At 44.3% G+C, this 25,856-nt stretch overlaps 1 protein-coding gene across 2 annotated transcripts; it reads left to right on the forward strand.

Moving 5' to 3' along the window:
* The first annotated feature begins 1,290 nt into the window (after positions 1-1,290).
* On the forward strand, positions 1,291-25,856 carry LOC117435103 (protein AF-17-like). Of its 2 annotated transcripts, none has more exons than XM_059002866.1 (20): positions 1,291-1,715; positions 2,768-2,847; positions 4,437-4,491; positions 5,165-5,274; positions 5,845-5,948; positions 7,098-7,191; positions 7,847-7,972; positions 11,550-11,645; positions 15,176-15,323; positions 16,233-16,835; positions 19,223-19,401; positions 20,197-20,314; positions 20,750-20,816; positions 21,133-21,266; positions 21,893-22,105; positions 22,983-23,071; positions 23,342-23,673; positions 24,026-24,104; positions 24,538-24,836; positions 25,403-25,856. In XM_059002866.1, the coding sequence occupies exons 1-20, from the start codon at positions 1,607-1,609 to the stop codon at positions 25,422-25,424; spliced, it is 3,057 nt and encodes a 1,018-aa protein (XP_058858849.1). In that variant the 5' UTR covers positions 1,291-1,606; the 3' UTR covers positions 25,425-25,856. The 2 variants fall into 2 exon arrangements, with proteins under 2 accessions (XP_058858849.1, XP_033913942.3); XM_034058051.3 differs by having other exon boundaries at positions 24,538-24,822.

Raw genomic sequence — 25,856 nt, forward strand, 5'->3', positions numbered from 1 at the left:
TGGTAGCCCACAGCGATCCAGAGAGAGCTTCAACGTGCAATACCTTCACCACGCAGCAATGTGCCCAATATAAGCCGTTAAGTATTATTTGCGTGAAACAGGCTATGTGGCAATTTGAGGCAATGGCATCAAGTCATGCTGGTTAAAAAGCTGGTAGTGGTTTATTATTTTTTTCTAAAGCTGTGATCTATACAACAAAGCTGCAAGATGTAATTTTAGTTTAGAAGGGGGGGGGGGGAGCTGTTGGGAAGGTGAAAATGCATCGACTGGGCGAAATGCATAGACTGCAGGTCTATGCACCGGTTGAAATCTGACCCAACTGCCCTGTTGTTTCAGCTCACCTTGTTCCATATAGCTGTGGGGGGGGGGGGGGGGGCTGGAAGTGATTGAGGGAGAGGGCTGGAAGTGAGTGAGAGGAAGAGGAAGAGGGAGAGGGCTGGAAGTGAGGGAGAGGGAGAGGGAGAGGGCTGGAAGTGATGGAGAGGGAGAGGGAGGGGGAGAGGGAGAGGAAGAGGGAGAGGGCTGGAAGCGAGGGAGAGGGAGATGGAGAGGAAGAAGGCTGGAAGTGAGGGAGAGGGAGAGGGCTGGAAGTGAGGGAGGTGGAGAGGGAGAGGGAGGGGGCTGGAAGTGAGGTAGGGGGAGGGAGAGAGGGCTGGAAGTGAGGGAGATGGAGAGGGAGAGGGCTGGAAGTGAGGAAGAGAGAAAGGGCTGCTGCCCCCCCCCCCCTCGTGTCACAAAGAACAGATGATACATTGTATCACTGCATTGTGAACAATGTATCAATAAAATAATTAACATTTACTTTTACTAATGTTTTGTATATTTGCATACATTGTATTAGATAGTTTCCTACACCTTATTTAAATATATCAAATATACAGTATATGTAATATTAATAATCATTTAAAAACAACCCATTGTATACTGAGCATTTTTATTTTTATTTTTATTTTTATTATTATTATTATTATTATTATTATTATTATTATTATTATTATTATTAATAATAATAATAATAATATAAACTATTACAATTGAGGTTTCTCATTATACAATGAATAAGGGTTAGGGGGTATCTAAAAAGTCCCTCTTTGACGAACTTTTGATTTTTTTACTACTTCTAATCCAGAGCTGACTGAAGATCAGTGACATGAATCAGAATTCAAACGTTCCGCTAAGCCATTCCTGTATTAGGCTAATTGAAAAAACAAAACAAAAAAACACCCTACCACACAATGAAATACATTAAAAAAAAACCCACATAAACCTACAAATTTACCAGCACACGCTTTCAGCAAGCTAGCAAGCAAGCCCTATCCTCTCAGGATGGAATTTGAATGCGATTGCAGTTCCACGGGAGCCTGCGCACTGCTCCGCTAGCAAGAGAGGGCACAGAGAAGACCATTTTTAACATTGAAACTAATTCTGTCTGCCTGTTTCTTTATTTATTTTGTTGTTAATATTATTGTACCGCAGTGCGCCCGCCGTCACCACGAAAGCAAGCGAACAATGCGGCTGCGGGCGTGTGTAGGGGATTGGAACGATCCCTGTTCGTTCCGGTTCTAGAACTGAGAGATCCCGTCTGGAAATACCTTATGGAAACAGCATGAGGGAGATGGTGGGTGGCTGTTGCGTTTGTTCTGATGAGAGAGGATGGACAGAGAACCCGTTAGTGTACTGTGACGGACACGGCTGTAACGTCGCTGTGCACCAAGGTAAAACGCCTTAGCACGGGAAAGGGGAGAACGGGTTGGTGGGTGTGAAATAAAATCACTAGCAGTTACGATTTAATAAACAACGCTCATCATTACCATCCTCATTATTATTTTGCACCGGAATCATTTTGAATTTTTCCACCTTACCGTATTTGAGTGAGCAAAACCCGAAAAATATTATTATTATTATTATTATTATTATTATTATTATTATTATTATTATTATTATTATTATTATTATTATTATTATTATTCGGTTTGTTTTGGTGAGCTGCATCACGGTTGGTGATTAGAAAATCAAATTTAAAAATAGAACAGGCTCAGTAGAAATGCTAGTCTCCATCCCTTTGAAAACACGACCGTGACGTGTTTTGACAGTTTTGTGTTTCAAAACGGGCTGGTTCATTTAGCAGTGCATTGAAACTGAAACTCGTAAGTCTGTTTGGTCATTTATTTAATTTGCTATGACGTCAGGTGTTCACAGAATGCAGCTAAGCAAGGTATGACAGCATACACGGTACCCTTTAATTATGTGGCGTTCATTATTTTGTGCCGGCGTACTTTAAAGTACCGTTTAATTCACTCTGCGATTGTAATTAACGATGGCTGGCAGTTACTTTTTTCTGTTTGTTTGTTTGATTTGATTGGTTCCGTGTTTTGATTACACCGTGCGGTGCGCAAAGGGAAACCATTAGTTTGCTTCTTGTTAGATAACTGTGACATCTGGAAAACACCAAGTCACAGAAGTTGGTGTTGCTCATAAATTAAAAGTTTACTGTTTGACTCTGTGTGTGTGTGTGTGTGTGTGTGTGTGTGCGCGCATACTGCAGTCTCTAAAACACACCCTGTATTGTGACAGGTCAGCTGTAGTTCAAAGGCAGTGCCGTGTAGCGTGCAGCACATTGAATCGTTGCAGAACAGTAGCTCGTTGCAATTTACCTGTAGAAATACGGGATATAAAAAACGTAATATTAGATCCCTTATATATTAATACTAGCTCTACACCTCACAGGATAGCTATTGACTGTGCTGGTGTCTCTTTCCCTCCACAGCCTGCTATGGAATTGTCCAAGTGCCCACCGGACCTTGGTTTTGCCGGAAATGTGAATCCCAGGAGAGAGCTGCCAGGGTGGTGAGTAGAGCTGCAAGTGCTTCCCATAGCGTGGCACGGGGGTTCATGCATCAAGCACACCAGGATTTAAAATGCACTCTACCAGCGTGTTTGTACCAGGAGGGTTGACCCCTTTTCCACTGGCACACCCGAGCCATGGCGTCCCCCAGACGGCTGGTTCTCCACTGGCTGTCTGTCCAGCCGAGCGAGAACCAAACACTGAAACTGTGTCCTCACAACACATCTGAATCTGTCTCAGAGACGTCAGGGCTCCTTGTGGTGTATATAGATTCACATCTGAATCTGTCTCAGAGACGTCAGGGCTCCTTGTGGTGTATATAGATTCACATCTGAATCTGTCTCAGAGACGTCAGGGCTCCTTGTGGTGTATATAGATTCACATCTGAATCTGTCTCAGAGACGTCAGGGCTCCTTGTGGTGTATATAGATTCACATCTGAATCTGTCTCAGAGACGTCAGGGCTCCTTGTGGTGTATATAGATTCACATCTGAATCTGTCTCAGAGACGTCAGGGCTCCATGCGGTGTATATAGATTCACATCTGAATCTGTCTCAGAGACGTCAGGGTTCCTTGTGGTGTATATAGATTCACATCTGAATCTGTCTCAGAGACGTCAGGGCTCCTTGCGGTGTAAATAGATTCACATCTGAATCTGTCTCAGAAACATAATTTCTGTCATCACGTTGCATCAGTCAGTCACTCAGTCAGTCAGTCACTCACTCATTCAGTCAGTCACTCAGTCAGTGAGTCACTCAGTCAGTGAGTCAGTGAGTGAGTTGGTCGGTCGGTCGGTCGGTCCACTCAAGGAAGACGGACAAGGAGAGAAGTCAGAGGAGAGAGAGAAGTGCGTTCCCGTTGCGTTCAGTAATATATGAAAAAAAAAAAAATGTGCGCTCTGGATCCACCATTCTCAGCTCAAACACAGCTCCTCTTAATACCCCGTCATCGACATGCAACTCGACGCGTCCATTGCGTGTCGCATCAGTTTGCCCGGCCCGGCTGTACAGTGGAAACACAGCCAGTCTCTTCCTGAGCCTGGCTGGGTTGTACCGTGGAAAAGAGGTCATTGAGTTTGGAATACCCAAAGTAATGCTACGTATGAAGGACATGTAAATGACACACATACAGACATACATGCATTACTATTAGAATTTGACCCTTTGGTGCAAGTACTTGATAAGTCCTACTTTTTTTGAACCTGGACCAAAAAGAAAAAAGGCTGTGACTAGATGTACTTATATTTGTTCCATTTTAGAAACGAGCTTCCTCCCACAAGAGTGGCTTACAATGTGTGGCTCTAGTTATCATCGCATCTCAAACTGGGTTCATAATAGGAAGGGGTGGGGTTGCTGTTGTAAAAGCAGACGGTGAAGAATGCAGGCTAAAAAAAAAAAAAAGTTACAGAAAGGATGTTGATGGCATCTAGGCGTTTCTTTAAATACATAACTTTATTCATGCATGATGTATCTCTCAGAAGTACAGAGATTGCTTGCTTGCACCATGCATTTGTCATCTACCCTGCACATCATACAAATGTAACATTGTTAGATCGTTTTTTTTTTTGTTATGTTGTTTTTTTTCATTTTAGAGATGTGAGCTGTGCCCTCACAAAGATGGCGCTCTGAAGAGGACAGATAATGGAGGTAACTGTCAATATAGCAGTGTTACAGAACAGTGGGACAGCATATGACAGGCTTTCTTATTGCATCCACAGCTGCTGTTCCTTATTAATAATAATAATAATAATAGTAATAATAATAATAATAATATCTATTTTTATATAGCGCTTTTCATAGTGGACCCCCATCACAAAGCGCTTTACAGAGGTAGGCTGTGAACTGTGCATGATATGCAGAGTCACTTCGATTCAACATTGATTCAACATCTCATCCGCAGGACGGAGCACAAGGAGGTTAAGTGACTTGCTCAGGGTCACACAGTGAGTCAGTCAGTGGCAGAGGTGGGATTTGAACCGGTGACCTTCTGGTTCCAAGCCTTGGACTTTAACCACTAGACCACACCTTCCCCATTAGCCCAGGCAGAGAGCTGCCATATAGCTGTGTGTCTGTCTGTCTGTAGTGAAATGTGAATGCGGAGGGTGGGGGGGGGGGGGGTGAATATGTTAGCCAGTATACCTGCTATTTGCTGCAGGAAAAGCTATCCTGTGTCGCCTTAAAGTTGCTGTGAACATGCTGTTGATAAGATTTGGGCATAGCAGTGTAGTGTGACTTCATGCTGTTTGCTTACAATGAGTACGGATTGGGAAGTCCACTGTTCCCCGTGCACTGACCCCATCTCTTCTGTACCCCTGTGCAGGTTGGGCCCATGTCGTTTGTGCCCTTTACATCCCCGAGGTCCAGTTTGCCAATGTGCTGACCATGGAGCCCATAGTCCTGCAGTACGTCCCCCACGATCGCTATAACAAGGTACCCTCCAGCAACCACGTCACGCTGTCTGTTTGAAAAGAAACCGCACAGCATTTTTTCACGGATTTCGGTGACATTTAACCATTGTCGTGCAATCTGTAGTTACCCATGGGAATACCCATTTCTGAAAGACTAGTGTTAAACATATTTTGTATCATACAGCAAACGTTTGCCTTATTGACGCACTTCCTGTTACACTGCATTAGGAACCTGGCAGCCGGTTTAGTTAGAAACAACATTTCACATGTCTGTTGTTATTTATTTATTTATTTATTTTTACATGTATTTAGGTTTTTATTTTGTTGGATAATTCACCGATGGCAAAAATAGAATGTCTGTAAAAGAAAAAAAAAAAAAAATCCTACAATTTAGCATTCGCTGTTTTGCAGGGAAGCATTTCAATATTTAGGACCATCGGTTGTATAATAACTCTTAAACGATCCATTATTTTAAACAATATTTTTTTCTTTCTACTTTTTAATAAATATTATATTTTGAAATAACTATTTTTTTAGGCCGTGAAATAAGACTCATTGCAGAACTCTGAAATGCCGTGTTGTTGTTTTCTAGACGTGTTACATCTGTGAGGACCACGGTCGAGAGAGCAGGGCTGCGTCCGGGGCCTGCATGACATGTAACCGCCCGGGCTGTCGACAAGCCTTCCACGTCACGTGGTACGTGCCACGCAACACGCCTGTGTGTTTTATTATCTCATGCCCACGTTGCATTGACTCCCGTTGCATGATCCTAAGTCCAACCCAAAAAAAGGTACTCGGCACAGAGTAAACTTTTTCTTAAAGCATTTTTAAGGGCTGTCACTTTTACCTACCCATTGAAAATGACTTGAATAGCCCAGACTACAGTAGAACCTGTCATGTTGATTTGGTTGCAGGGGTCTATCGGATATGTACAAATATCAGATCTCAGAGGGAGTTGTTAAACTCCATTGTAGTTGCTTCATTAACGTCGGGGCATTAGATCAGGTACATCAGCATGTCTAAATAACCAAAGTAAGGTTATTCCCAAATGCACCGTCTTTTCCTTTTTTTTTGAATCTGCAACTCAATCCATTCTATCCTGTGAAGAGCTGAATTTACCGTTTCAGACCTCATAATAAAATGTGCATTGATCAGTTTGCATCAGTAGCATTGAGTTGGTAGCAGAAGGTGTGAGTGACACCTGCCAGAGGTCCATCGGGTAATAGAGGGTATCGTATCTTACAGGATCGGAGGTGACCGATTCTGCTGTACAGCTAAGACAAAAGTTTTGCATCACCCTATAGAATTAAATCATTCTGCTTCATGATTTACCTATACTTAATGTATACTTAATTTCGAAATCTAACATAAAATAAAAGGTCTTCTTTCTATTCCTTAAGGATATTATCTTCAAGTATTGCTCATCCCTGTTAGACAGCTTTTTGGGTCTTCCAGTCCTGGGTTTGTCAATTGCAGGTGATGTTTCTCTGTGCATGTTGATTATGCCTCGGATACCACACCTTGAAAATCGAGTGATGCAAGCTATTTCAATCAATGTGTTTTCTTTCTTCATGCAAGCCAAGTTTGTTATAAGAGTAGAAAACACTAGTAGAGGCTTTGAGTAAATTGTTGATGCTCATAATGCATCAGAGTAGGAAAATACAACATGTCTGAGACTTTTGCACAGCAGTGTGTGTGTGTGTGTGTGTGTGTATATATATAACAATTAAACAGGGAGAGTCTGTCTGGCAATCTTAAAGGTTCAGCTCTGTGTCTGTGCCAGCTAGACAGTCATGCCCAGCCATGCAGTGGAGCGTCGCGTCTAACCCCCAGCTTATGTTTCAGCGCGCAGATGGCTGGCTTGCTCTGCGAGGAGGAGGGCCTAGAAGCCGACAACGTCAAATACTGTGGCTACTGCAAATACCACTATAGTAAAATGGTAAGGACAAGCACTTCCTGCAGTGCTTTTAATAAAGAGACCGCGGGGGAGCGAGGAAGTACAGGGATGGAAATGAGACTCCTGTTGCATAGCAGCTTCACCCATTCCAGTTTTTAAAGCCTGATTAACAAGTAACAAGATCAGGTGCATGTCTTATTAAACTCCAGATAAAACCAGGAATGGATCAAACTGCTACGCAATGGGAGTCTTATCTCACATCCCAACTCCCTCTCAGGGGAACCTGTGAAGCCAGGGCTACTCTTGTAGTCTCTTATAGGAGCTTACCACTGTGTTTTTGCAGTTTTCCCATGGTTATAATGGGCATTTACCATAGTAAATGGTGTGCCATGCTTTTTAATATGCTTTACCAGACCCCTCTGTACTTTACAATGCTTCCCCATGCTTTACCCAGCTTTCACTGTGCCTTATCACACTTTGCTGTGCTTTTGCTATGGGAAAGGGTAGGAGATGCACTTCAAATTTAAAATGTTTATTAATCCTCTTCTTTTGACTGCAACTTTAATAGGATTCCTTGTTTAAGGTTATAGAGGTTATTAAGGTTATAGGTTATAGTGACACACACCAGGGCCTGTACCCTGTGCAGGGTGTCAAGACTGAACTCAAGTAGGGCTCCCCCCTTGTACTTTCCTTGCAGAAGAAGCCCCGCCCGGTGGGGGGGGGCAGCGGTCCCGGAGGGGGTTCGTTCTGCCACACGAGGAGGAGCACCCCCGCCTCCCCGTCCCACGAGAAGCACAGCTCCCACCAGGACAAGCCCAGAAAGGTAGCCACCGTGATCAAGAGAGTGGGAGGCTGTAGGCCCCTCTGCAGGCCAGATTTTTATCATCATATCATTTTTTGTCAAAAGGGCAATAAACAAATTTCCCCGAATTATAAACAGCTTTAGAGGACTGACAAGCTCCTTCAGGCGTGGAAATAGGACTCCTATGGCATAGCAGTTTCACCCATTCCAGGTTTTACTGTGAGCTTGATTAGCCACACTGTGTGAAGGGAACAAACTCAGGTGTCTTATCAAACTCATAGTAAAACCAGGAATGGATCAAACTGCTGTGCAACAGGAGTCTTATTTCCATCCCTACCCTAAAGTAAATGTCTGACTTGTTGTTTGTTTCTGGTTTGGGAACTTTGCTGGGTGTCTTTGTCCTTTGTGACAGTAATATATATCATAGATGTATTCATTTATAATAGGGCCTAAGGAAGTTTCATTGTCCTTGATCTGTTTGGTAGAGTTATGATACCTAGCTTCCTCATTTTGGATGTAGCATCCTGGGAGATGCAATGTAATTGTTAATATTGTCTTAAGCTATTGTTTTTTTTTTGTTATAGGCATTAAGCACCTGTCCCAGCAGGTTTGCATGTGTCTATATTTACTGTTTGATCAATAATACAAGTGCAACAGGGCCTGTCTAATTTGAGTGTGACGCAGGATAGCCAGCTGGTTGGCTCAAGGCTCTGGTTTGCAGTGATTATAATTGATGGTTATGTAACAGAAAGCTGTTCCCTCTTGATGTTGTGTTTATGGCTTTGTGACTTTTGCTTGATAAGTGGCTTTCACGGTGTAAACTCGGATGTAGCAAGTTAGGATTACAACAGTTATATCTGGAAAATGCAATAGTGCATTAGCTGTGGATACAGTAACGTGGTGCTGAGGTCAGGCCAGGGCAGAGTAGGAGGGATTTTGGCTGGGTCTCGCTTGCAGAAGTGCTGGTAAAAACTAAAGGTTAAATAATAAACTAGCCTGCCGGGAGGGACTGGGCGTTTGTTGCTTCCCAGTACAGATGGCTGCTTGTTTGTGCCCAGATCGTTCATTTGTACTGCAGTGGCGTTCCTGGCTTGTAAGAGCAGATGCCTGTACATACAGGTTTTAATGAATAAACTGGGTGAGGAGAGACAAGGGAATAATCACAGCCTCGTCCCCATTGTATACTCGCTGGATTAACTAGCACTGTAATCCACACCTGGGCAGGGTTTTCAATTGTCCACCCCTCCCTGTACTTTTTTTTTCCAGAAGATCTGGGGAGCATTTGACGCGATTCTGGATGTGTGTGTGTGTGTGTGTGTGTGTGTGTGCGTGCGTCTGTGTGTGTGTGCGTCTGTGTGTGTGTGTGTCTGTGTGTGTGTGTGTGTAGCTTCTTGCTAGGCTCTTGTAACAAGTATGGCTCTGAAATCTGTGATCAGACCCCCCCCCTCCTCCCCTAAAGAAAACATCCTGGCAGCTGCCTTGGATTGTGCGGTAAAGCTGTCTCCCTGCCTGCCTCGCTATGTGCCCAATTACAATATGATGATAGGATTGGCCTGCAAGCACCTGGTCTGAGCATAAGGTTACAATCCAATTATGAGGCTTCAGAAAGCGAAAGTAAAAAGTCTGTGGCTCTTCTCTACTTCAAAAGCATGCACACACACACACACACAGACTCTAGCAACACCTTTGATTCAAGGACTCTTGCAACACCTTTGAATCCTCTACCCCCCCCCCCCCCCCCTCCCCACAATATCCCCCATCATATTCCATATTGAAACTTTAAGAAGCTGATTACCACATGTCCATAGACGCTGTGTTTTATTGGTATATGTTACAGTTAGAGTAACAAGAAGAATTGATTTTGAATGCACTTGTCCTATTACATTTGTATTGTGCTTTTTATAACTTTTTAAGGTGTTCCCTTTTCAGGTCAGCCAGGCCACTTCCTTTCTGGGTTTTTACAGCTACTTCTCACTATCTCTGTTCCATCCCCATCGACCCCGTCCACCCCCCGTCCACCCCCCCCCCCTTGCTCTCTGTTACCTGGGCTCACTCTCTGGGAGCTGGGGGAAGCTGGGCTCGCTCTGGGAGCTGGGGGGGAGCTGGGCTTGCTCTCTGGGAGCTGGGGGAAGCTGGGCTCGCTCTCTGGGAGCTGGGCTTGCTCTTTGTGACCTGGGCTCGCTATCTGGGAGCTGGGGGGAAGCTGGGCTCACTCTCTGTGACCTGGGCTCACTCTCTGGGAGCTGGGGGGGAGCTGGGCTCGCTCTCTGGGAGCATGGGGGGAGCTGGGCTCGCTCTCTGTGACCTGGGCTCGCTCTCTGGGAGCTGGGCTCGCTCTTTAGTGGTGGCAGCTCGCTGTGTAAGGTAGGCAATCCTGTCTTCAGGCTCTGCTGGAGTCTTTCTGTAAGTCTTTTGATTGTTTAGGCCCCTCGCTGTGCTAATTAAATCTTGTTTCTATGTGTGCGTGTGGTTTCTTTAGTCCTTGATGTTGCCTGTGAAGACTATGAGAGAAAGATGCCAGGGCAGGGACCCCTGATTTCTTGCAAGGGAGAAACTCATATTGTTAATCCTGTGACACACATTGGTTGTGATTTAATTGGCATCTAGGCAAGGGTTTTGAGAATGGGCGTATTGAATGTGTTTGTGCTGTGCAGCAACAAGTGGACAAATGTGAGGCTGTCAGGTTTGGAAGAATTGAAGAGGGAGCCTTTCTGGGGAAACCCAATCAACGGGACGCTGTTTTTTTTTGCATCCAGTTTTGAAGTCAAAATGTATTACTGTTTAAGATTCAAAGTAGATCATTTTTGCTGAAAGTATTAATGATATGGTGTTATATCCCCTTCGGTCACAAGTTTTGTAATTTTAATTTTTAGAAATTTTAAAACAGTTTGAACTTTATGTAGTTGGAGAAGTTGCCCTGACATAACTTTGAAAAAAAAAAAAGAAAAAAAGTATTTGCATTGTAAAATAGATACATGGATAGGAAACTTAACATGGTACAATTGTGCACACAGTGACTGAAGAGGAGATATGCATTCATGTAAATCAGTTTTGCTTTTTGAATTTCAACAATTTCAACTTGTGGCACATCTTACCAACCGCACCGTGCAAACAGCGAGACTGCTAGGGAACAAAACAAACAACAAAAAAAACATGGCCTCTATTCTCCTGTCCCCTGACAGGAATGCATTGTTTTACTGTGTTTATTTGACTGATTTGCTTTCTTTAGCTCTTGTGCAACAGAGCTAACTAAACAAGAATCGCAATTTGCATAACTGAAACCAAAAATGGCCAGACTGATACTTGCATGCAAATACTTCAGCCACTGTGAGTTTGTTAGAATTTATCCATAACTTCAAAGAGCTCAATCAAAATTCGAAAGGTAAAACTATTAAGAAATTAAACGTTTCTGTAATTGACTTAGTTTTACCTTTTGTTTTTATTTGCTCTGGAATTGCTACTCTGTGGTTTGTAGGTGTCTGTTCAATTGTAAGTTCAGGTTTCCCAAGCTGTATGTGTTCACTGTTGTGCACAAGGCTTCTGAAGCAAGCTGCTCCTGTCTTCTCCGGTAATGACTTCCTTCACCCACTGATTCCAGAACCACAAGGACAAGGCCCGGCAGAAGGAGAAGCACAAGAAACTCCCAGATGGTCTGCCCACCCTGGTACCCTCCGTCTCCAGCAGCACTGACAAGGTAAAGTCCTGGCATGGCTGCTAACTTGAGGCTGGGGATTATCTCGACCTAACAGCTTTCTCTATAAACATCATCGTTTTGGGGCTGTTAAACAAGAAGAGAAATGAAACACTGGCGCAGAGCACCTAAATGGACTTCCTAATTTGTTCGTTCTCTGCCCCTTTTGAAAAACATTCTTCCTGATTTTAATTTGATATTTTCACTTGTAAACGCAGTGCAGGCCCTTCACCAGCCCTGCACCCAGGCCTGGGTTACAGAAATTCCCTTGTTTATGTATGTTACTGAAATGACCAGGTGCCAGGAGTTTGAACAGTCAGGACCCTGGTAAATCTGATCTGAAATGATCCTCCTTATCACAGCACGAATAAGTCACACCTGAGTCTGTACATTTACTAACAGGAGGTGTTTAAACAAGGTGTGAGGGTTAGGTGCAAGCGGCCAGGAAATCAGGCAGCCATTGAAATAGATACCAAGCAAGGAAACAAATCATTTTTAAACAAATGATATAATACAGTAACACTTTTGGCAGCAACTCACTGGAGCTCTTATCTCAGCCCCAGTCGCTACACACCTGAACACGCAGCCTATGAAGTCTTTTACACACCTGCCTCATATAACCCAAACTGAATAATGAATTAATTTGACCTGTAATCCCAGACCATGGTGTTCTCCATTCTATCCACATTCTCACAAGGAAATGGAAGCATTTTCAACAAGGCTCAACATTAACCCTTTCTTGGGTCCACTGAAACACTATTAAACATTTACACCAGAGGTGGCCAATCCTAGTTAATGAATTAATGAATTGAACCAATTAAGCTTCTAATAAGCACTTAATTGGTCCGATTAAGTAATTTAGGGTACAGTTGGAACAAAAACCAGGAGGGACACCGGCCCTCCAGGACCAGCATTGGAGACCCCTGATTCAAACGATGCACTCAATTGAAGGTAGTTCTGAAGACATGGATCCTTGCCCCCCCGCCCCCCAGGTTTAAGCCGCGTGGAACGTCAACAAAACCTTTAACTGAATTAGCATGCCAGTGAAAAGCAGAGGTTTAAAGACTTCAGAGCAGAAACAGAACCCAGGCTTTCGAGAGTTAAACAGAAGCAGCTGTGACTGTAGCCCTGGCTGGGGAGAGAGTTTTTTTTTTTTTTTTCTCTGAGCTATACCACAGCAATAAGGATCAATTCTTAAAACCTACACAAGCCCTTGTAAAAGTTTACCACTGTGTTTTTGCAGCTTTCCCCCATGCTTTTCCCATGGTTATACTATGCATTTACCGTACCATAGTTTGCCCTGGTTTGCCGTGTTTGCCAGCTTGGACGAAGATTGGCTATTGTTTCAAAATAGTTTGTCCATGCGCTAGTATGTAACGTGGCTATTTGGTTTGCAGAAAGACGCTAGCAGGTTTCAACGGGGGGAGGGGAGGTGGGGCTGGTTAAAACTGGGAGTGCTCTTTTCAGAGCAAGGCTTTTGGAAAAGGAGAACTGTGAGCACTCAGACAATGGCAGTCCCTAAGCCCCAGGGGTTCCTTTGGCTGCAGTCACAAAGCCTGCCTGCCTCCTTCCACCCATTCATCCCCACCCCTGCCACTCCGCAGTCTCCCGGGGAACCCCCTTGTTTCCAAGGTTACGGGTTACAGGTTTTTATTGGTCAGTCCCCAGCCTCGGTGGAATTGGTTATAGGGCTTATCTACCTGCTTTTTTTTTTCTTTCTATTCATTCTTTTTTTTTTAATAGGTTGTTGTTAATTCGAATGCCCAAAGACAAGCCTTACCAACTGGTCCTGCTGCTGCAGGTGCACACAGACACATGTGGCTTTTAATCTGCAAGAAACTTATTATTATTATTATTATTATTATTATTATTATTATTATTATTATTATTATTATTATTGCTGTTATTATTGCTGTTATTATTGCTGTTATTATTACTATTACTGTTATTATTACTATTATTGTTATTACTATTATTAGCTTTAGTGAAGCTCACTAATAAATGCTGTAGTTTTAAATAAAATGCATAGCTTTGTATTCTTGTTGAAATGCCTTGTAGTTTCAGGTTCTGGGCAGCCCCGCTAGTGAGAATAAAGCCAGTTTGTTCAGCTGGCTCCGTCCATGCATGCACTGGTTTTGCATTTTATAAATCGGTGAAAAGTCCAAATTTGAAAAAAATTTTTAAAAAAACAGTGTGATTTTTCAAAAGGAGATTTTTTAGGAATCTGTTTATTTTTGAGTGTACAACTGTGGCCAAAAGTTTTGCATCACCTAAAGTTTTTAAATTGAGACATTCATTTAAAAAGAAAAACTGTATGAACATAATTTTATATATCTTTTTTATTTAACATCATTGTAATCAACTACAAAATGGTATCGCAAAAGTCTATCGGAAGCCTTAACAGTAGTACAGTATTTCATGTTAGATGTCGAAATGTCCCATTTTTTAATTTGTCAGTTTTTTGTTAAGTATGTGGGAAACTACAGAAAGTGGTGTGTAATTCAGTATGTTAGGGTAACATTATTATATACATAGTATATACAACTTCATTTGCAGTCAGTCAAAGAAACAAACAAACAAACAAAAAGTCTGCAAGGTGGTTTAACAAATAAAGACATCAAAGCCACTCATGTATCACTTATACCCCCCTTTATAAACAGCAAGCAGATTTCTTTACTCATCATAAATCAAAACTTCCTCACTTTGCTTTTTGAACCCAGAGCCTGATGGAATGTTGAGCCTATGCAGCTGTGCACATCTGGATCGCATTTCGGGCACAGCTGTCGGGGGCTGCCTGGTGTTTGTCAGGTACCTGGGGACCCCCCTGTGGCCCTGAGAGACCCCCTGGGCGCTCTCGTTTCACATCAAGCGAGGGTCCTAACATTGCAACTAAAACAAATAACAATCCAGAAAGGGGGGCAGGTATTTTGACTGTGATAAATAAGTATGTCATTGCTGTGCCATGAACCATTTGCTGAAGTTTAGTTACGTCAACAGATATGCCATGCATGTTTGTATCTATCATTAGACTGCTGTTTTGAGCTCGTATTGCATGTGCAGGCTGAGTGTGTTTTTTCAGACTTGGCAGTTTGTTGCTCCAGTAAAAAAAAAAAGACATACAAAGATTGCTATGTAGCGTTACTTATATTATTCTATAAGCTATCCACACTACCTAAATAATGCACTTTTAAACCATATGATTGCATTCACAATCATGTTTTCAAACTGTGATGATCACATGAATAGGATATTAGTAGCTTTACGTAGCAGTACTTTACTTTTTTTAAAACTGGAGCAGCAAACTACCAAGTCTCAAAAAACACACGCAACATACATATGAAATGCGAGCACAAAACAGCAGTCTGATGATAGATACACACATGCATGGCAGATCTTGACTGGTTATTGACACAGAACTAAACTTCAGCAAACAGTTAGTCTCATATTAATTAAATGCTAATTTATGCCACTGAAAAAAAGATGAATGCAGATGGCTATGTGGTTTGACCTCTGACCTTTCCCGTCGTTTCCAGGTCACCTCCAGCCACCATGTGAGCCCCAAGGAGAGTGCGGAGGTCAGCAGGTCAGAGGTCAAGGGGAAGAAGACCCTGAGTCATGCCATTGGGCACCACGGCAGGAAGCTGGGTAGTGGGAGAAGCTCCACCAGTCCGTTCCAGCAAGGTACCGCACTGGGACCACTGCCACCAGTGTGGGGCGGAGCCAACAAAAGTTTTGAATCACCTAGCATTTTAGGATTGAGACATCATAAAAATAAAAATAAACTATCTTAACATAATTTTCATCTTTTATTTAACATTGTGTAATCATCGTGTAAAATTTCATACTACATTTTGAAATGTCACATTTTCTAAATGCTTTGTCAGTTTTTCAGTAAGTGTGTGGGAAAACTGCAAAGCGGTGTGCCATTCAATATGTTAACGTAACATTATTCAGCAGGTTTCATTCGACTTTGTGAAGCAAAATGAGTTAATTCTGTAGGGGGATGCAAAACTTTTGGCCAGAGCTGTACAGCCAAAAATAAAGTCCTTATTTGTGCAGCTGGGAAATACAGTTATTCATATTTCTGTTTCTGCAGATGATTCCAAATGAGTTTATTGAGCAGAAGAGGTAGAATATTAACAGAATATAATGCATGTTTGGAGCCACTGGTCAGATTTTGATAAATGGAGTGGAAGACCTGGGGGCTGTTATAATGACAATCACAGCAGAACTGTTTGCTGAATTACAATTACAATGCTATTTTTTCAATTACAATTACAGTTACACTTATGCTGCAGCCATGACAATTATAATTGGAAATATACTAAAAAAAATAACTTAAACAGCTGCATATAGTAACATGTTTGCTCTGTTTATTCTAAATAACCCAAAGCAATAAACACAAGTACAGAAACAGACTGCATAACTTTTTGTGTTATTGGACTTCTGGCCAAAGCTGTACATTGTAATTGCAATTACCATTGGAATTAACTCTGGGAAGCCCAAGAAGTGACCCTAGTCTGGGGAGGGATGGATAAAACTGCCCTGAAGGACATAGATTCGATTCCTGTTTTGCTTTCTTCCTTCCAGGGACCTCCGTGCAGCAGGACTACCTGCACTTCTCCTCATCCAAACTAGGACAGCACAGGGATGAGGAGGAGGAGGAGGAGGAGGAGGATGGCGGTGGCGAGAAGGAAGAGAAAAAGTACCTGAAACCTCCGACCCTGCCTCCACAACCCGCTTTCCCTCCACCCCCGCCCCTCACTCCTCCCTCCCCGTCCCCCGAGTCGCCCCGGGGCTCCCCTCCTTACGAGTCCCAGCCAGGGGGCAACAGCTTCGAACCCAAGGTCACCATCTCCACCTTCGGCTCCATCATGCGCTTCACCACCTCGTCAGGCCCTCCGCGGCCCCGCGACGCCCCCCAAGGGGAGTGTAAGAGGCAGCCCCCCGAGGAGGGCCCCCGGGAGCCCCCGGTGAAGGAGAAGAAGCACCGGGGCAATAAGAGGAGTAAGCACGGGCCTGGCCGGCCCCGGGGCAGCAAGAACAAGGACAGCTGCTACCACGGCCCTCCTCTCTCCAGCTCATCGGCCCTGGGACCCCCTCCCCTCCCCAGGGCGGCCCTCTCCAGCAGCAGCTACCCCAGCTCCTCTCGCTCCTACAGCCTCAGCACTGACTGCCCCCTGCTGGGCTCCGGTAAGTGAGCACTGCTGTGTGGATATGTGGATACATATACCTTTTAATTCTAGATTTTTTTTTTTCACAGTACACACAGTGCCACCCGGTGGCTGAAATACAGTAAAGGCGATTTCTTTAAATATAGATATTTTTTAATACAGTGATTTTGGCCGTTTGGAAATGCTAAAATAAATACATCCGTTTGTCGTTTCTTTTAGTATTTCTAAATTAACATTATGGGTCCAGTGGGACACTACACACAGTCTGTGAGGCTGTTGAAAAAATGACCAGTTTAAAAAAAATTATGAAGCCACATCTCTAAGCACATGCAGAAAAGGTATTATAAATTAAGGCAGTGTAATGAGAGTGAGTAAGAATAGTCTAGCCTCAAACTTCACTTCCCTTTGCCCCCGCTCAGTGCCTCAGTCAGGGAGGGGGAGTGTGTGTGGAGGTGTCGGGAGGGAGCTGGCTTCTGTCTGTGTCTGACAGGCCGACAGTCTTAACTGGGGCTTTGATTTGATCTCAGCTGCTGCCTCTGCTAGGCTGCAGGCATCTCTCGGCTGCTTTGGATTCTGCGCCTGGGGGTGTGTGTGGGGGGGGGGGGGGGGGGGGGGGGGGTTACGTGATATAGTGTGGAGAAGCTTTATCTGTGAGTCTGTCTTCCTCTCTAGTTCTCAAAGGAATGCATGCAAAACAATTGGTCCTACAGTTTACTTAAAACTTTACACTGCTAGATTCCCATCATACGTATTCAGCATTTTATGTTAATTTATTCTACAGTAATACTGCTGTGTATTCTTGAAAGGCTGCTGTTTCTCAAGAATTTTTGTTTCTTCTCAAGAATTTTTTCTTTCTATCCCCCCTCCCTGCCCCCCCCCCTCACCTCCAGCCTTGCCCCCTCCCTCTCCCTAACCTCTAGCCCCCTCCCTTACCTCCAGCCCCCTCCCTCACCTACAGCCCTGTCCTCCAGCCCCCTCCCTCACCTCCAGCCCTGTCCCCTTCCCCCTCCCTCACCGAAGCCCCCTCCCCTCCCTCAGCTCCAGCCCCCCTCCCCCACCCCCTCTCTCCCTCCCCCTCCCCCTACCCCCCGCCCTGCGGTTGCAGCTCTCTGGGGCAGTCCCCTGCTTGTCTCTTTAATCACAGTTGATTTGTTTACGGGCTGCTGCCTGAAGTAGGTCAGGTTCAGAGCAGGGTGCAGGAACAGGAAGTGACTGGCTTCCACGCTCTGTGCCTTAACCCTTTCCTGCCCGGAGAGTGGAGCACGAGATTCAGCTGCTTATCGAGTGCACAGTGTGCCACTGCTACACACACACACACACACACACACACACACACACACACACACACGCACAGGAACTGATCCAGTGGTTCTGTAAGATCTTGACACAGCTGTTAACTTTTAAATGCGTTCGAAATCTGTGTTGGCTTGATCTGCTGTGTTTCAGCAAGTTCCTTAATTTTTTTTTTATTGTTAAAAAATGAAACGTAGGAACAGGCGAAGATTTGCCTATCCTGTTGATTTAAAAAAGGGTACCTGTACATCCCAAGCAGTGCATTTCATACATACAGTACCTGAGAGATCTTAGATTAGGACAGAGGTCATAGTATCGTCTGAAACAGTGTACTACAATTTCAGATAAAACATGCATTTAAAAGCTTAGACCTCCAAAGCAACAGTGTTATCATTTCTTCTGTTTTTAGTTATACGATGTTGCAGACATCCCAGTACTGTTCCTTGACTCCATCGCGGAAGCAAAACTCTTTTAGTTTGCTCTTAGCGAGAAATGAAACAAGAGTGTGTGAGAACAAAGGCAGGGCTGGCCTGTGTGTGTGTGACCGAGAGGGAGAGGGAGGCTTGGAGGCAGTAGCAGTAACACATGACCCGGGAGCACACAGCGGTGTGTATATACACACAGGTTACCGTGGCAACCGTGATCCGGAGCCAGAGGGGGTGGGCTTTAATATGCTAATGAGATCCAGAGCTGGCATTCTCGCAAGCTGCTGACATGTGGGCTTGTTTATTGTACGAGGAGTGGTGTGGCATGCTAGGAAGAGGCATTGATATTTGATCAACTGTCCACATTAAAACTGACCTGAATTTGACGTTTCTGATTATAAAAGCTATATGTAATGAAATACTAGCTCTGCACCCCTTCCTACACTTACTAGAATGCATTGGGGTGTCAGTTGAACAGCCCAAACTGTCCCAGTGTACATGGAGTCATATGGTAACCCTAGGCAAAGACACCACAGTTGTTTTACAAATAGATGTTACAGATGAATAATTCTAATTGTTTTTTTACAGATGTATTCATAGGAAATTCAGTAAATATTATTGCATGTCACACTATAATCTAGATATTTTTCTGAGCTCTATCTTCTCTTAATGCCCCCCCCCCCCCCAGGTATCTACACGAGTAACAAGGATCCCATCTCCCTGGGTGGGGGAGGTTTGGGGACGGTCTGCAGCACCCCACTGTCCTCCAGCCTCCTGGGCCAGCAGGGGGCACCGTCCCTGCCCCAGCTCAGCCGCTGCTCTCTGCCAGGCACCATCCCCACCCCCGCCACGGTCTCCGCCACACAGGTAAGAGGGCAACTGCCCCTCCACCAGGGGGCGCCACCAGCTAGCTCACACTTGCGTATCTATGGGAAAGCGCTCATCCAATAGTGATGGGACTTGGTACGGGCATTCCTTAGCACGCATTCTTGATGGAACTGTGAATTGGGGTCATGGTATAGAACAGGGATGGACTCCCATTGCATAGCAGTTTGATCCATTCTTGGTTTTGCAAGGAGTTTAATAAGACACCTGAGCCTGTTCTCTATACAGTGTGGCTAATCAAGCTTGTAGTAAAACCTGGAATGGGTGAAACTGCTGTGCAATAGGAGTCTTATTTCAATCCCTCTTTATCCTGGATAAACTCCTTTATGGGGCTAATTAAATGCCAGCTGGTTTTCCCTTACTCTGGGCTATTGAGTTCCTCAGAAGGCAATAGAAATCTGTCAACCGATAAAATGTATATGTAACTCAATGAACAGATGTATCATTCAGATACCTTTGATGGTCAGTGTTGGAGTGCTGACTGAACATCTGAGGTTGCTTCAGAAATTCGATGGCAATGGCAGTGCGCCATCTGCTGGCTGTTTTAGGTAATAACTGACAATTCAGAACTGCACTTTCCAGTCAGTTTTTGTATAGTGGAAATCAAATAAATAAAAAACAATTGTAATTTTTTTAAGACATATAGTGGCATCATTGAAATAATTTAATCCATTCTCTAATTGAACAACTTTCAATTTTGCCGTTGATTTTTGTCCACTCGTCTCTCTCTCTCTCTTTCTCTCTCTCTCTCTCTCTCTCTCCCTCTCTCTCTCACAGGTGTTCTCTTTACCTGGCTCCTCCTACAGCCTCACTTCCGCCCGCATCTTTGGAAGTCCATTAGCCTCCGGTTCATCCATCAACCAGCTCATCAGCCAATCAGAAAGCAGTCTGCCAGGTCAACCAGCCTCCTATTCTTTGAAGTTTTGAAAATAGTGATACTGCTGCTATATATAGTAATCTCATTAGAAATAATCAGGGAAAAAACAGGAATGTTTTGTATTTAATGTACTGTGCCCTGTATTTCAATGTATTTAATGTATCATGCATTGTTCCTCACTGTCTTGTAAAGCGCTTTGTGATGGTGGTCCTCTATGAAAGGCGCTATATAAAATAAAGATGGATTGATTCATTGATATATCTCACCACCACACACAAATGCAGTATGCCCATTTGTGAATATGTTTCAGTATAGGGCTGTGAGACTGTTGGATTAATGGTCCCTGGCTGGTTTCTATGTGAAGTGATGAGTGAGTGAGTGAGTTGTGTGTATTAGTTGTGTGAGTCCGTGGCACTAACCCTTCTCCTCTCCATCTCTCTGTGTGTCTTGCAGAACCTGATTTGGAGGACTGTCGCTACCCTTGTAGAGGGAGCTCCCCGCGAGACAGCTTCTCCTCACCGTAATTATATTGCAGTTTCTAGTCTGTCTTTAGCTTCTCCGTGGTAGGCTGGTGTGTCTGACGCTTGGGTCAGGACTTGAGAAAGGGTGGGAGGGTGGGTCTACTCTTTTGATAAAATTTTTTTTTAGGAGCTGAGAACAATTAAAAAGGTCTAATTAAGCAATTACGAGTTTAGTTAAGTCACTGAGAGCTCGGTTGGAATATAAACCAGAAGACACAGGGGGTCCTGAGGACCGGGTTTGAGAAGCCCTGGTATAACATATCAAGCGGGTCCTGGTGCTGGGATTGACTGACTGCTGTTTGTTTGTGGGTGCAGGTCTCCGATGAGTAGTCTGCCCCTCCTCTTTGATCAGCGGGAGGCGGGGGGGTGTCGGGGGAACGCCCCCGCTGCCACCTCCCAAATCGAGCAGCTTCTCCACAAGCACAGCAGCGGGCAGACGGGGGTCAACAGTGAGTATCACCAATGCTCTGGGACCACGTCGAATTCGTGGCTGTGGATTTGCGTGGCCAGCGAATTTTTTCTTCTTCTTTTTTTTTGCTTTCTTAAACTTCCATCAAATAACTATTATTATTATTATTTATTTCTTAGCAGACACCCTTATCCAGGGCGACTTACAATCGTAAGCAAATACATTTCAAGTGTTACAATACAAAGTAATACAATAAGAGCAAGAAATACAATAACTTTTGTTCAAGTATTATTATATTATATAACTATTATATGATGGGTACCTAGAGACTCACAAAGAAACTCAAATAATTGCTTTGGGTGTAACAGGTTTACAAGGGAATTGCATGATTTCTCAAATAAGTGTCCAGGGATGGAAATAAGACTCCCATTCCTGGTTTCACTATGAGTTTAACAAGACACACCTGAGCTTGTTACCTGTACACTGTGGCTAATCAAAATCTCTCAACCGATCTGTCCTTATAAATAGTAATTAAATAAACAGATTTATAAGACACACCTGAGCTTGTTACCCATACACACTGTGACGCGTAGTAAAACCTGGAATGGGTGAAACTGCTATGCAACAGGAGTCTCAGGTCCGTCTGAGTTTTCTCTTTCCTTGCAGTTGTGGAGATGCTCAAGTCCCTGCACTCCTTGCAGCAGGAGAACCAGCGGCTGCAAGACCAGATCGTCAACCTGACCGCCAAGAAGGAGAGTCTGCAGGTCCTGAATGTGCAGCTGGCTGTGCCCTTCCCTCCCGTACCCTCCAGCCTGCCCCTCCTGCCCCCCTCCTCCTCCTCCTCCTCCTCGCAGCTGCACTTCCACCCTGCACGCAGCGGTAAGAGTGCAGGCTGCTCCCACGGTACATTTGTAAGTCTGTTTGCTTTTGAAAGGCAGTGGTTAAAGAAAGGGGCTTGATACCAGGAGGCTCCCTGTACAATCCCAGCCACTGACTCACTGTGTGTGACCCTGCTCTGTCCTTCGGGTGAGACGTAAAACTGAGGTCCTATTGTAAGTGACTCTGCTAAATGACTAATTAATAATAATAATGATAATAATAATAATAATAATGATGAGCAGCGGGATTGTGAAGCAGGAATCTACATCATGAGCAGAGATGATTCTTGCTATTCTACGCTTGTTTTTTTAACCATTTCGGTCCTGGCAGGATCTCCAGGTCTTGTCTTATCTTCATGCCGTATGTTAACACATAGGTCCCAGTTGGAGGTCGTGTAGAAATGTACTTTAAAAAAAAAAGGGTTTTTAGGATTGAGGCATTAAAAAGTATATAATATATGAACAGAATTTAGATATTTTATTGAACATCATGTAATCAAAAGAAACTACAAAATGATATTGCAGCCATACAGGAAGCCATAATAGTCATGCAGTAGTATTTCATGTTAGATTTCATCACGTTTTTTCAATTTGTTGTCAGTTTTTGGGGAAAACTGCAAAGTGGTGTGTAATTCAATATGTTAACGTAACATTATTCAGCAGGTTTCATTCGACTTTATGAAGCAAAATGAGTTAATTCTGTATAGAGGGTGATGCAAAACTTTTGCCTATTAAGCAACAGTGTAATAATTAGTGCACAGTGCACAATCTTAATTGTATCATCAGGCTTTTTCTTTACTAACTCTGACATCTTTTAATGTTTTATTGAAATAGTGAGGGTTTATCACCTGCTGCGTTTGATGTGTCTTGTGTTTCAGTCTGCAGCCCGGACCTCTTCAACATCAGTAAAAGCCCCCCCACCAAGAGCAGCTTCCTGATGGAGAACTCCCTGTCTGGCTCCTCCGAGGTGGGTAACACCAGACTGCAGTTCAAATCACTCGCCACTTCCTGGTGTTATTGTTTACCTTTATTTTATTTTTTTAGCATGGTGGAAAAAACATATAATTTATCTCCAGCTGAAGTAAAGAATCTGTGAATGCAGCCTGGTCTTTTAGAATGCATTCAGATCTATTCTTAGGCTAGAGCCCTGTTTGTTCAGCTTTTTTTCTCAATTGCTAATTTCTCTTCTTGTGTTTTTTTGGGGTTTTTTTGGGGGTTTTTTTTACCTCTTCTGCAGGACCTGCATTCTGGCTGCCCCAGTCGCAGTAGCTCCTCCCTCTCCTTCCAAAGCACCCCGCCCCCTCAGCAGAGCCCCGCCTCCCTGTCGCAGCCACTGGTCAACGGCCTGGGGAGGGGGGTGAGTGGGGCTCTGGGGGGAGGGTCTCAGTCAGCTAGCCCTGCCTTGCCCATGGTGGGGGGACTGATGGGGAACCTGAGCGGCAGCCCACAGATGTCCATGAATGGGATTATGGGAAATCTGAGCGGGGTCATCCAGCCGCCAACCACAGCAGTGCCACAGACCCACAGCCTGGCACAGCAGAACATGCAACTAGCCAACAGCCTTAACAGGTCAGGAGACTGGGGTACATGCAAACTACTTGGGAGCACACAAACATACAGTATACAGTAAAGCATATGGAGGTCTAAACCCTTTCATGCATGAAATAGTGAAAGTAGCTGGAGAAAAAAAAGTTTTGGATTAAAATCTGTTCCCATTGCTGTATATGGGAGGTGGGGGAGGGGGCAGGGAAGTGGCATTATGCATTTGCTTTGTGTGTTTCAGTGAAGGGGCGGGGCTCTGATTGTGTGTCTCAGTGAAGGGGGCGGGGCTCTGATTGTGTGTCTCAGTCAAGGGGCGGGGCTCTGATTGTGTCTCGGTGAAGGGGCGGGGCTCTGATTGTGTGTGTTGTGTGTGTTGCAGTGTCACAGACCAGCAGAGGCAGTTCCTCCTCCAGCAGCAGCAGCTGCACCAGCTCCTCACCTCCCAGCACTTCACGCCGGTAAACCTTTTCACTCAATACCCCAAACTGCACCGTCAAAGCACCAAGAGGAATAAGCTTCAAGGACACAAAGCAAACCCAGGGGGTGGAAATAAGACTCCTATTGCACAGCAGCTTCACTCATTCCAGGTTTTATACTACAAGCTTGATTAGCTGCAGTGTGTGTAGGCAACAAGCTCAGGTATGCCTTATTAAAGGCATAGTAAAACCAGGAATGGATTAAGCCGCTATGCATACGGGATGGAATAAAATCCATTCAAGATTTTAATTCATTATTATTAATTATGATTATTAGATACTACTTAAACACGTTGTTTAGGTTGCAAGCCGTGTATAAATATGCTCACAGTAAAGCATGGAATGGATTGAACCGCTAGACAGTGGGAGTCTCCTTGTATCGGTTGGTCAGTGAGCCCTCTCTCTCTTTCTCCAGGAGCAGCAGGTGGTTGTGTACCAGATGCTACAGCAGCAGCAGCATCAGCGGGAGCTCCAGAGACTGCACCTCCCCCTCAGCACCGCCGCGATGATGTCATCCCCAGCCCCGCCCCCCCTCCTGACAGGGAACTCCCCGCTCGGCGGCAGGCTGATTACGTCATCGCCCACCCTCCTGCCCCCCGGCAACAGCCTGCTGACCCCGGCGACGGCCTCACCCCTGCATGGCGGCCAGGGAAACCCCTTCCTGGGCCTGCAGCAAGACGGAAGCATGCAGAAAAGTGGGGTGAGAAAGGAAGGGTAACTGGAATTGATATTTTAAGAGAGATATAATAATCAGTGTGGTTGTTCAATCGCTTTCATTTGAAGCCAATTGAATTGCCTATCAGACAGCAACTTCAATTGAAGTCACAGTCTGATTCATTCACCTGTCCCACCTCTGAGAAATAAAGAATAGCAATTTCAAAAGAAGTTCGAGCCCCTTTTAACGCTAGACCACACTGATGCATCACCAACTGCATCTACAGCTTCAAGAGAAGCACAACGACCTGTTGGATTAAAAAAACCAACCACCACGTGAATCTGTTACTGCTCAAGGGTTTAGAGCCTGCTGGGTTTCAGGTAACCAAAACGACAAAACAAAGCCTGAAAGGGAGATTGGGCTGGTGTAGCTCTCTCCTGGATCACAATTCTAACCCTGTTCTAAATGATTTAGTTGGACCAATAAAACCCTGAAGTAGTTATTTATATAATTGTATCTGTTAAACCTGGAGTGGAGTGGCCCAGCAGAACTGGGATTGGTCGGACAACGGAAGACTCTGGTTTGGATGCAACAGGTGACAGTTAAATTTATTTTTCTCTTCCAGAGAGGGGAAGGAGGGCCACTGAACCAGGAGAAAAACTGACACTGGCGCCAAGCGGTCAAGAGGTCGTAGGCCAGGGGTGAAAGTTTACAGCAGCAGGTCTTGGAGACTGTCAGTTTGAAGTACTTTTTACAGTATGTCCAGTTGTGCTGGAACTGCTCCCAAACCAGCGGGATTAAATACTGTAGTCTTCTTTTTTTCTGTTCCTGTGATTTTAATCTGGAACACGGGGCCCCTTTCGCAAAGCTTTAAATACAGTAACTCATCGTGACTTTTAAAGAATTTAAATTTTTTTGATTGATTTGATTTAAGCAAGAAAGTTGGTGACAGCCACGGACATAAATACAAAGTTAGATCATCTGCAAAAAATGTAAGTATGACAAACAGACAGACAGACCGACAGCTGCCTCTTTATAACTTTCCATGTGCACTCAATAGCTTGTGCTAAAGAAGGTCC

The sequence above is a fragment of the Acipenser ruthenus genome, chromosome 28, assembly GCF_902713425.1.
Source record: "Acipenser ruthenus chromosome 28, fAciRut3.2 maternal haplotype, whole genome shotgun sequence".
Taxonomy (NCBI): domain Eukaryota; kingdom Metazoa; phylum Chordata; class Actinopteri; order Acipenseriformes; family Acipenseridae; genus Acipenser; species Acipenser ruthenus.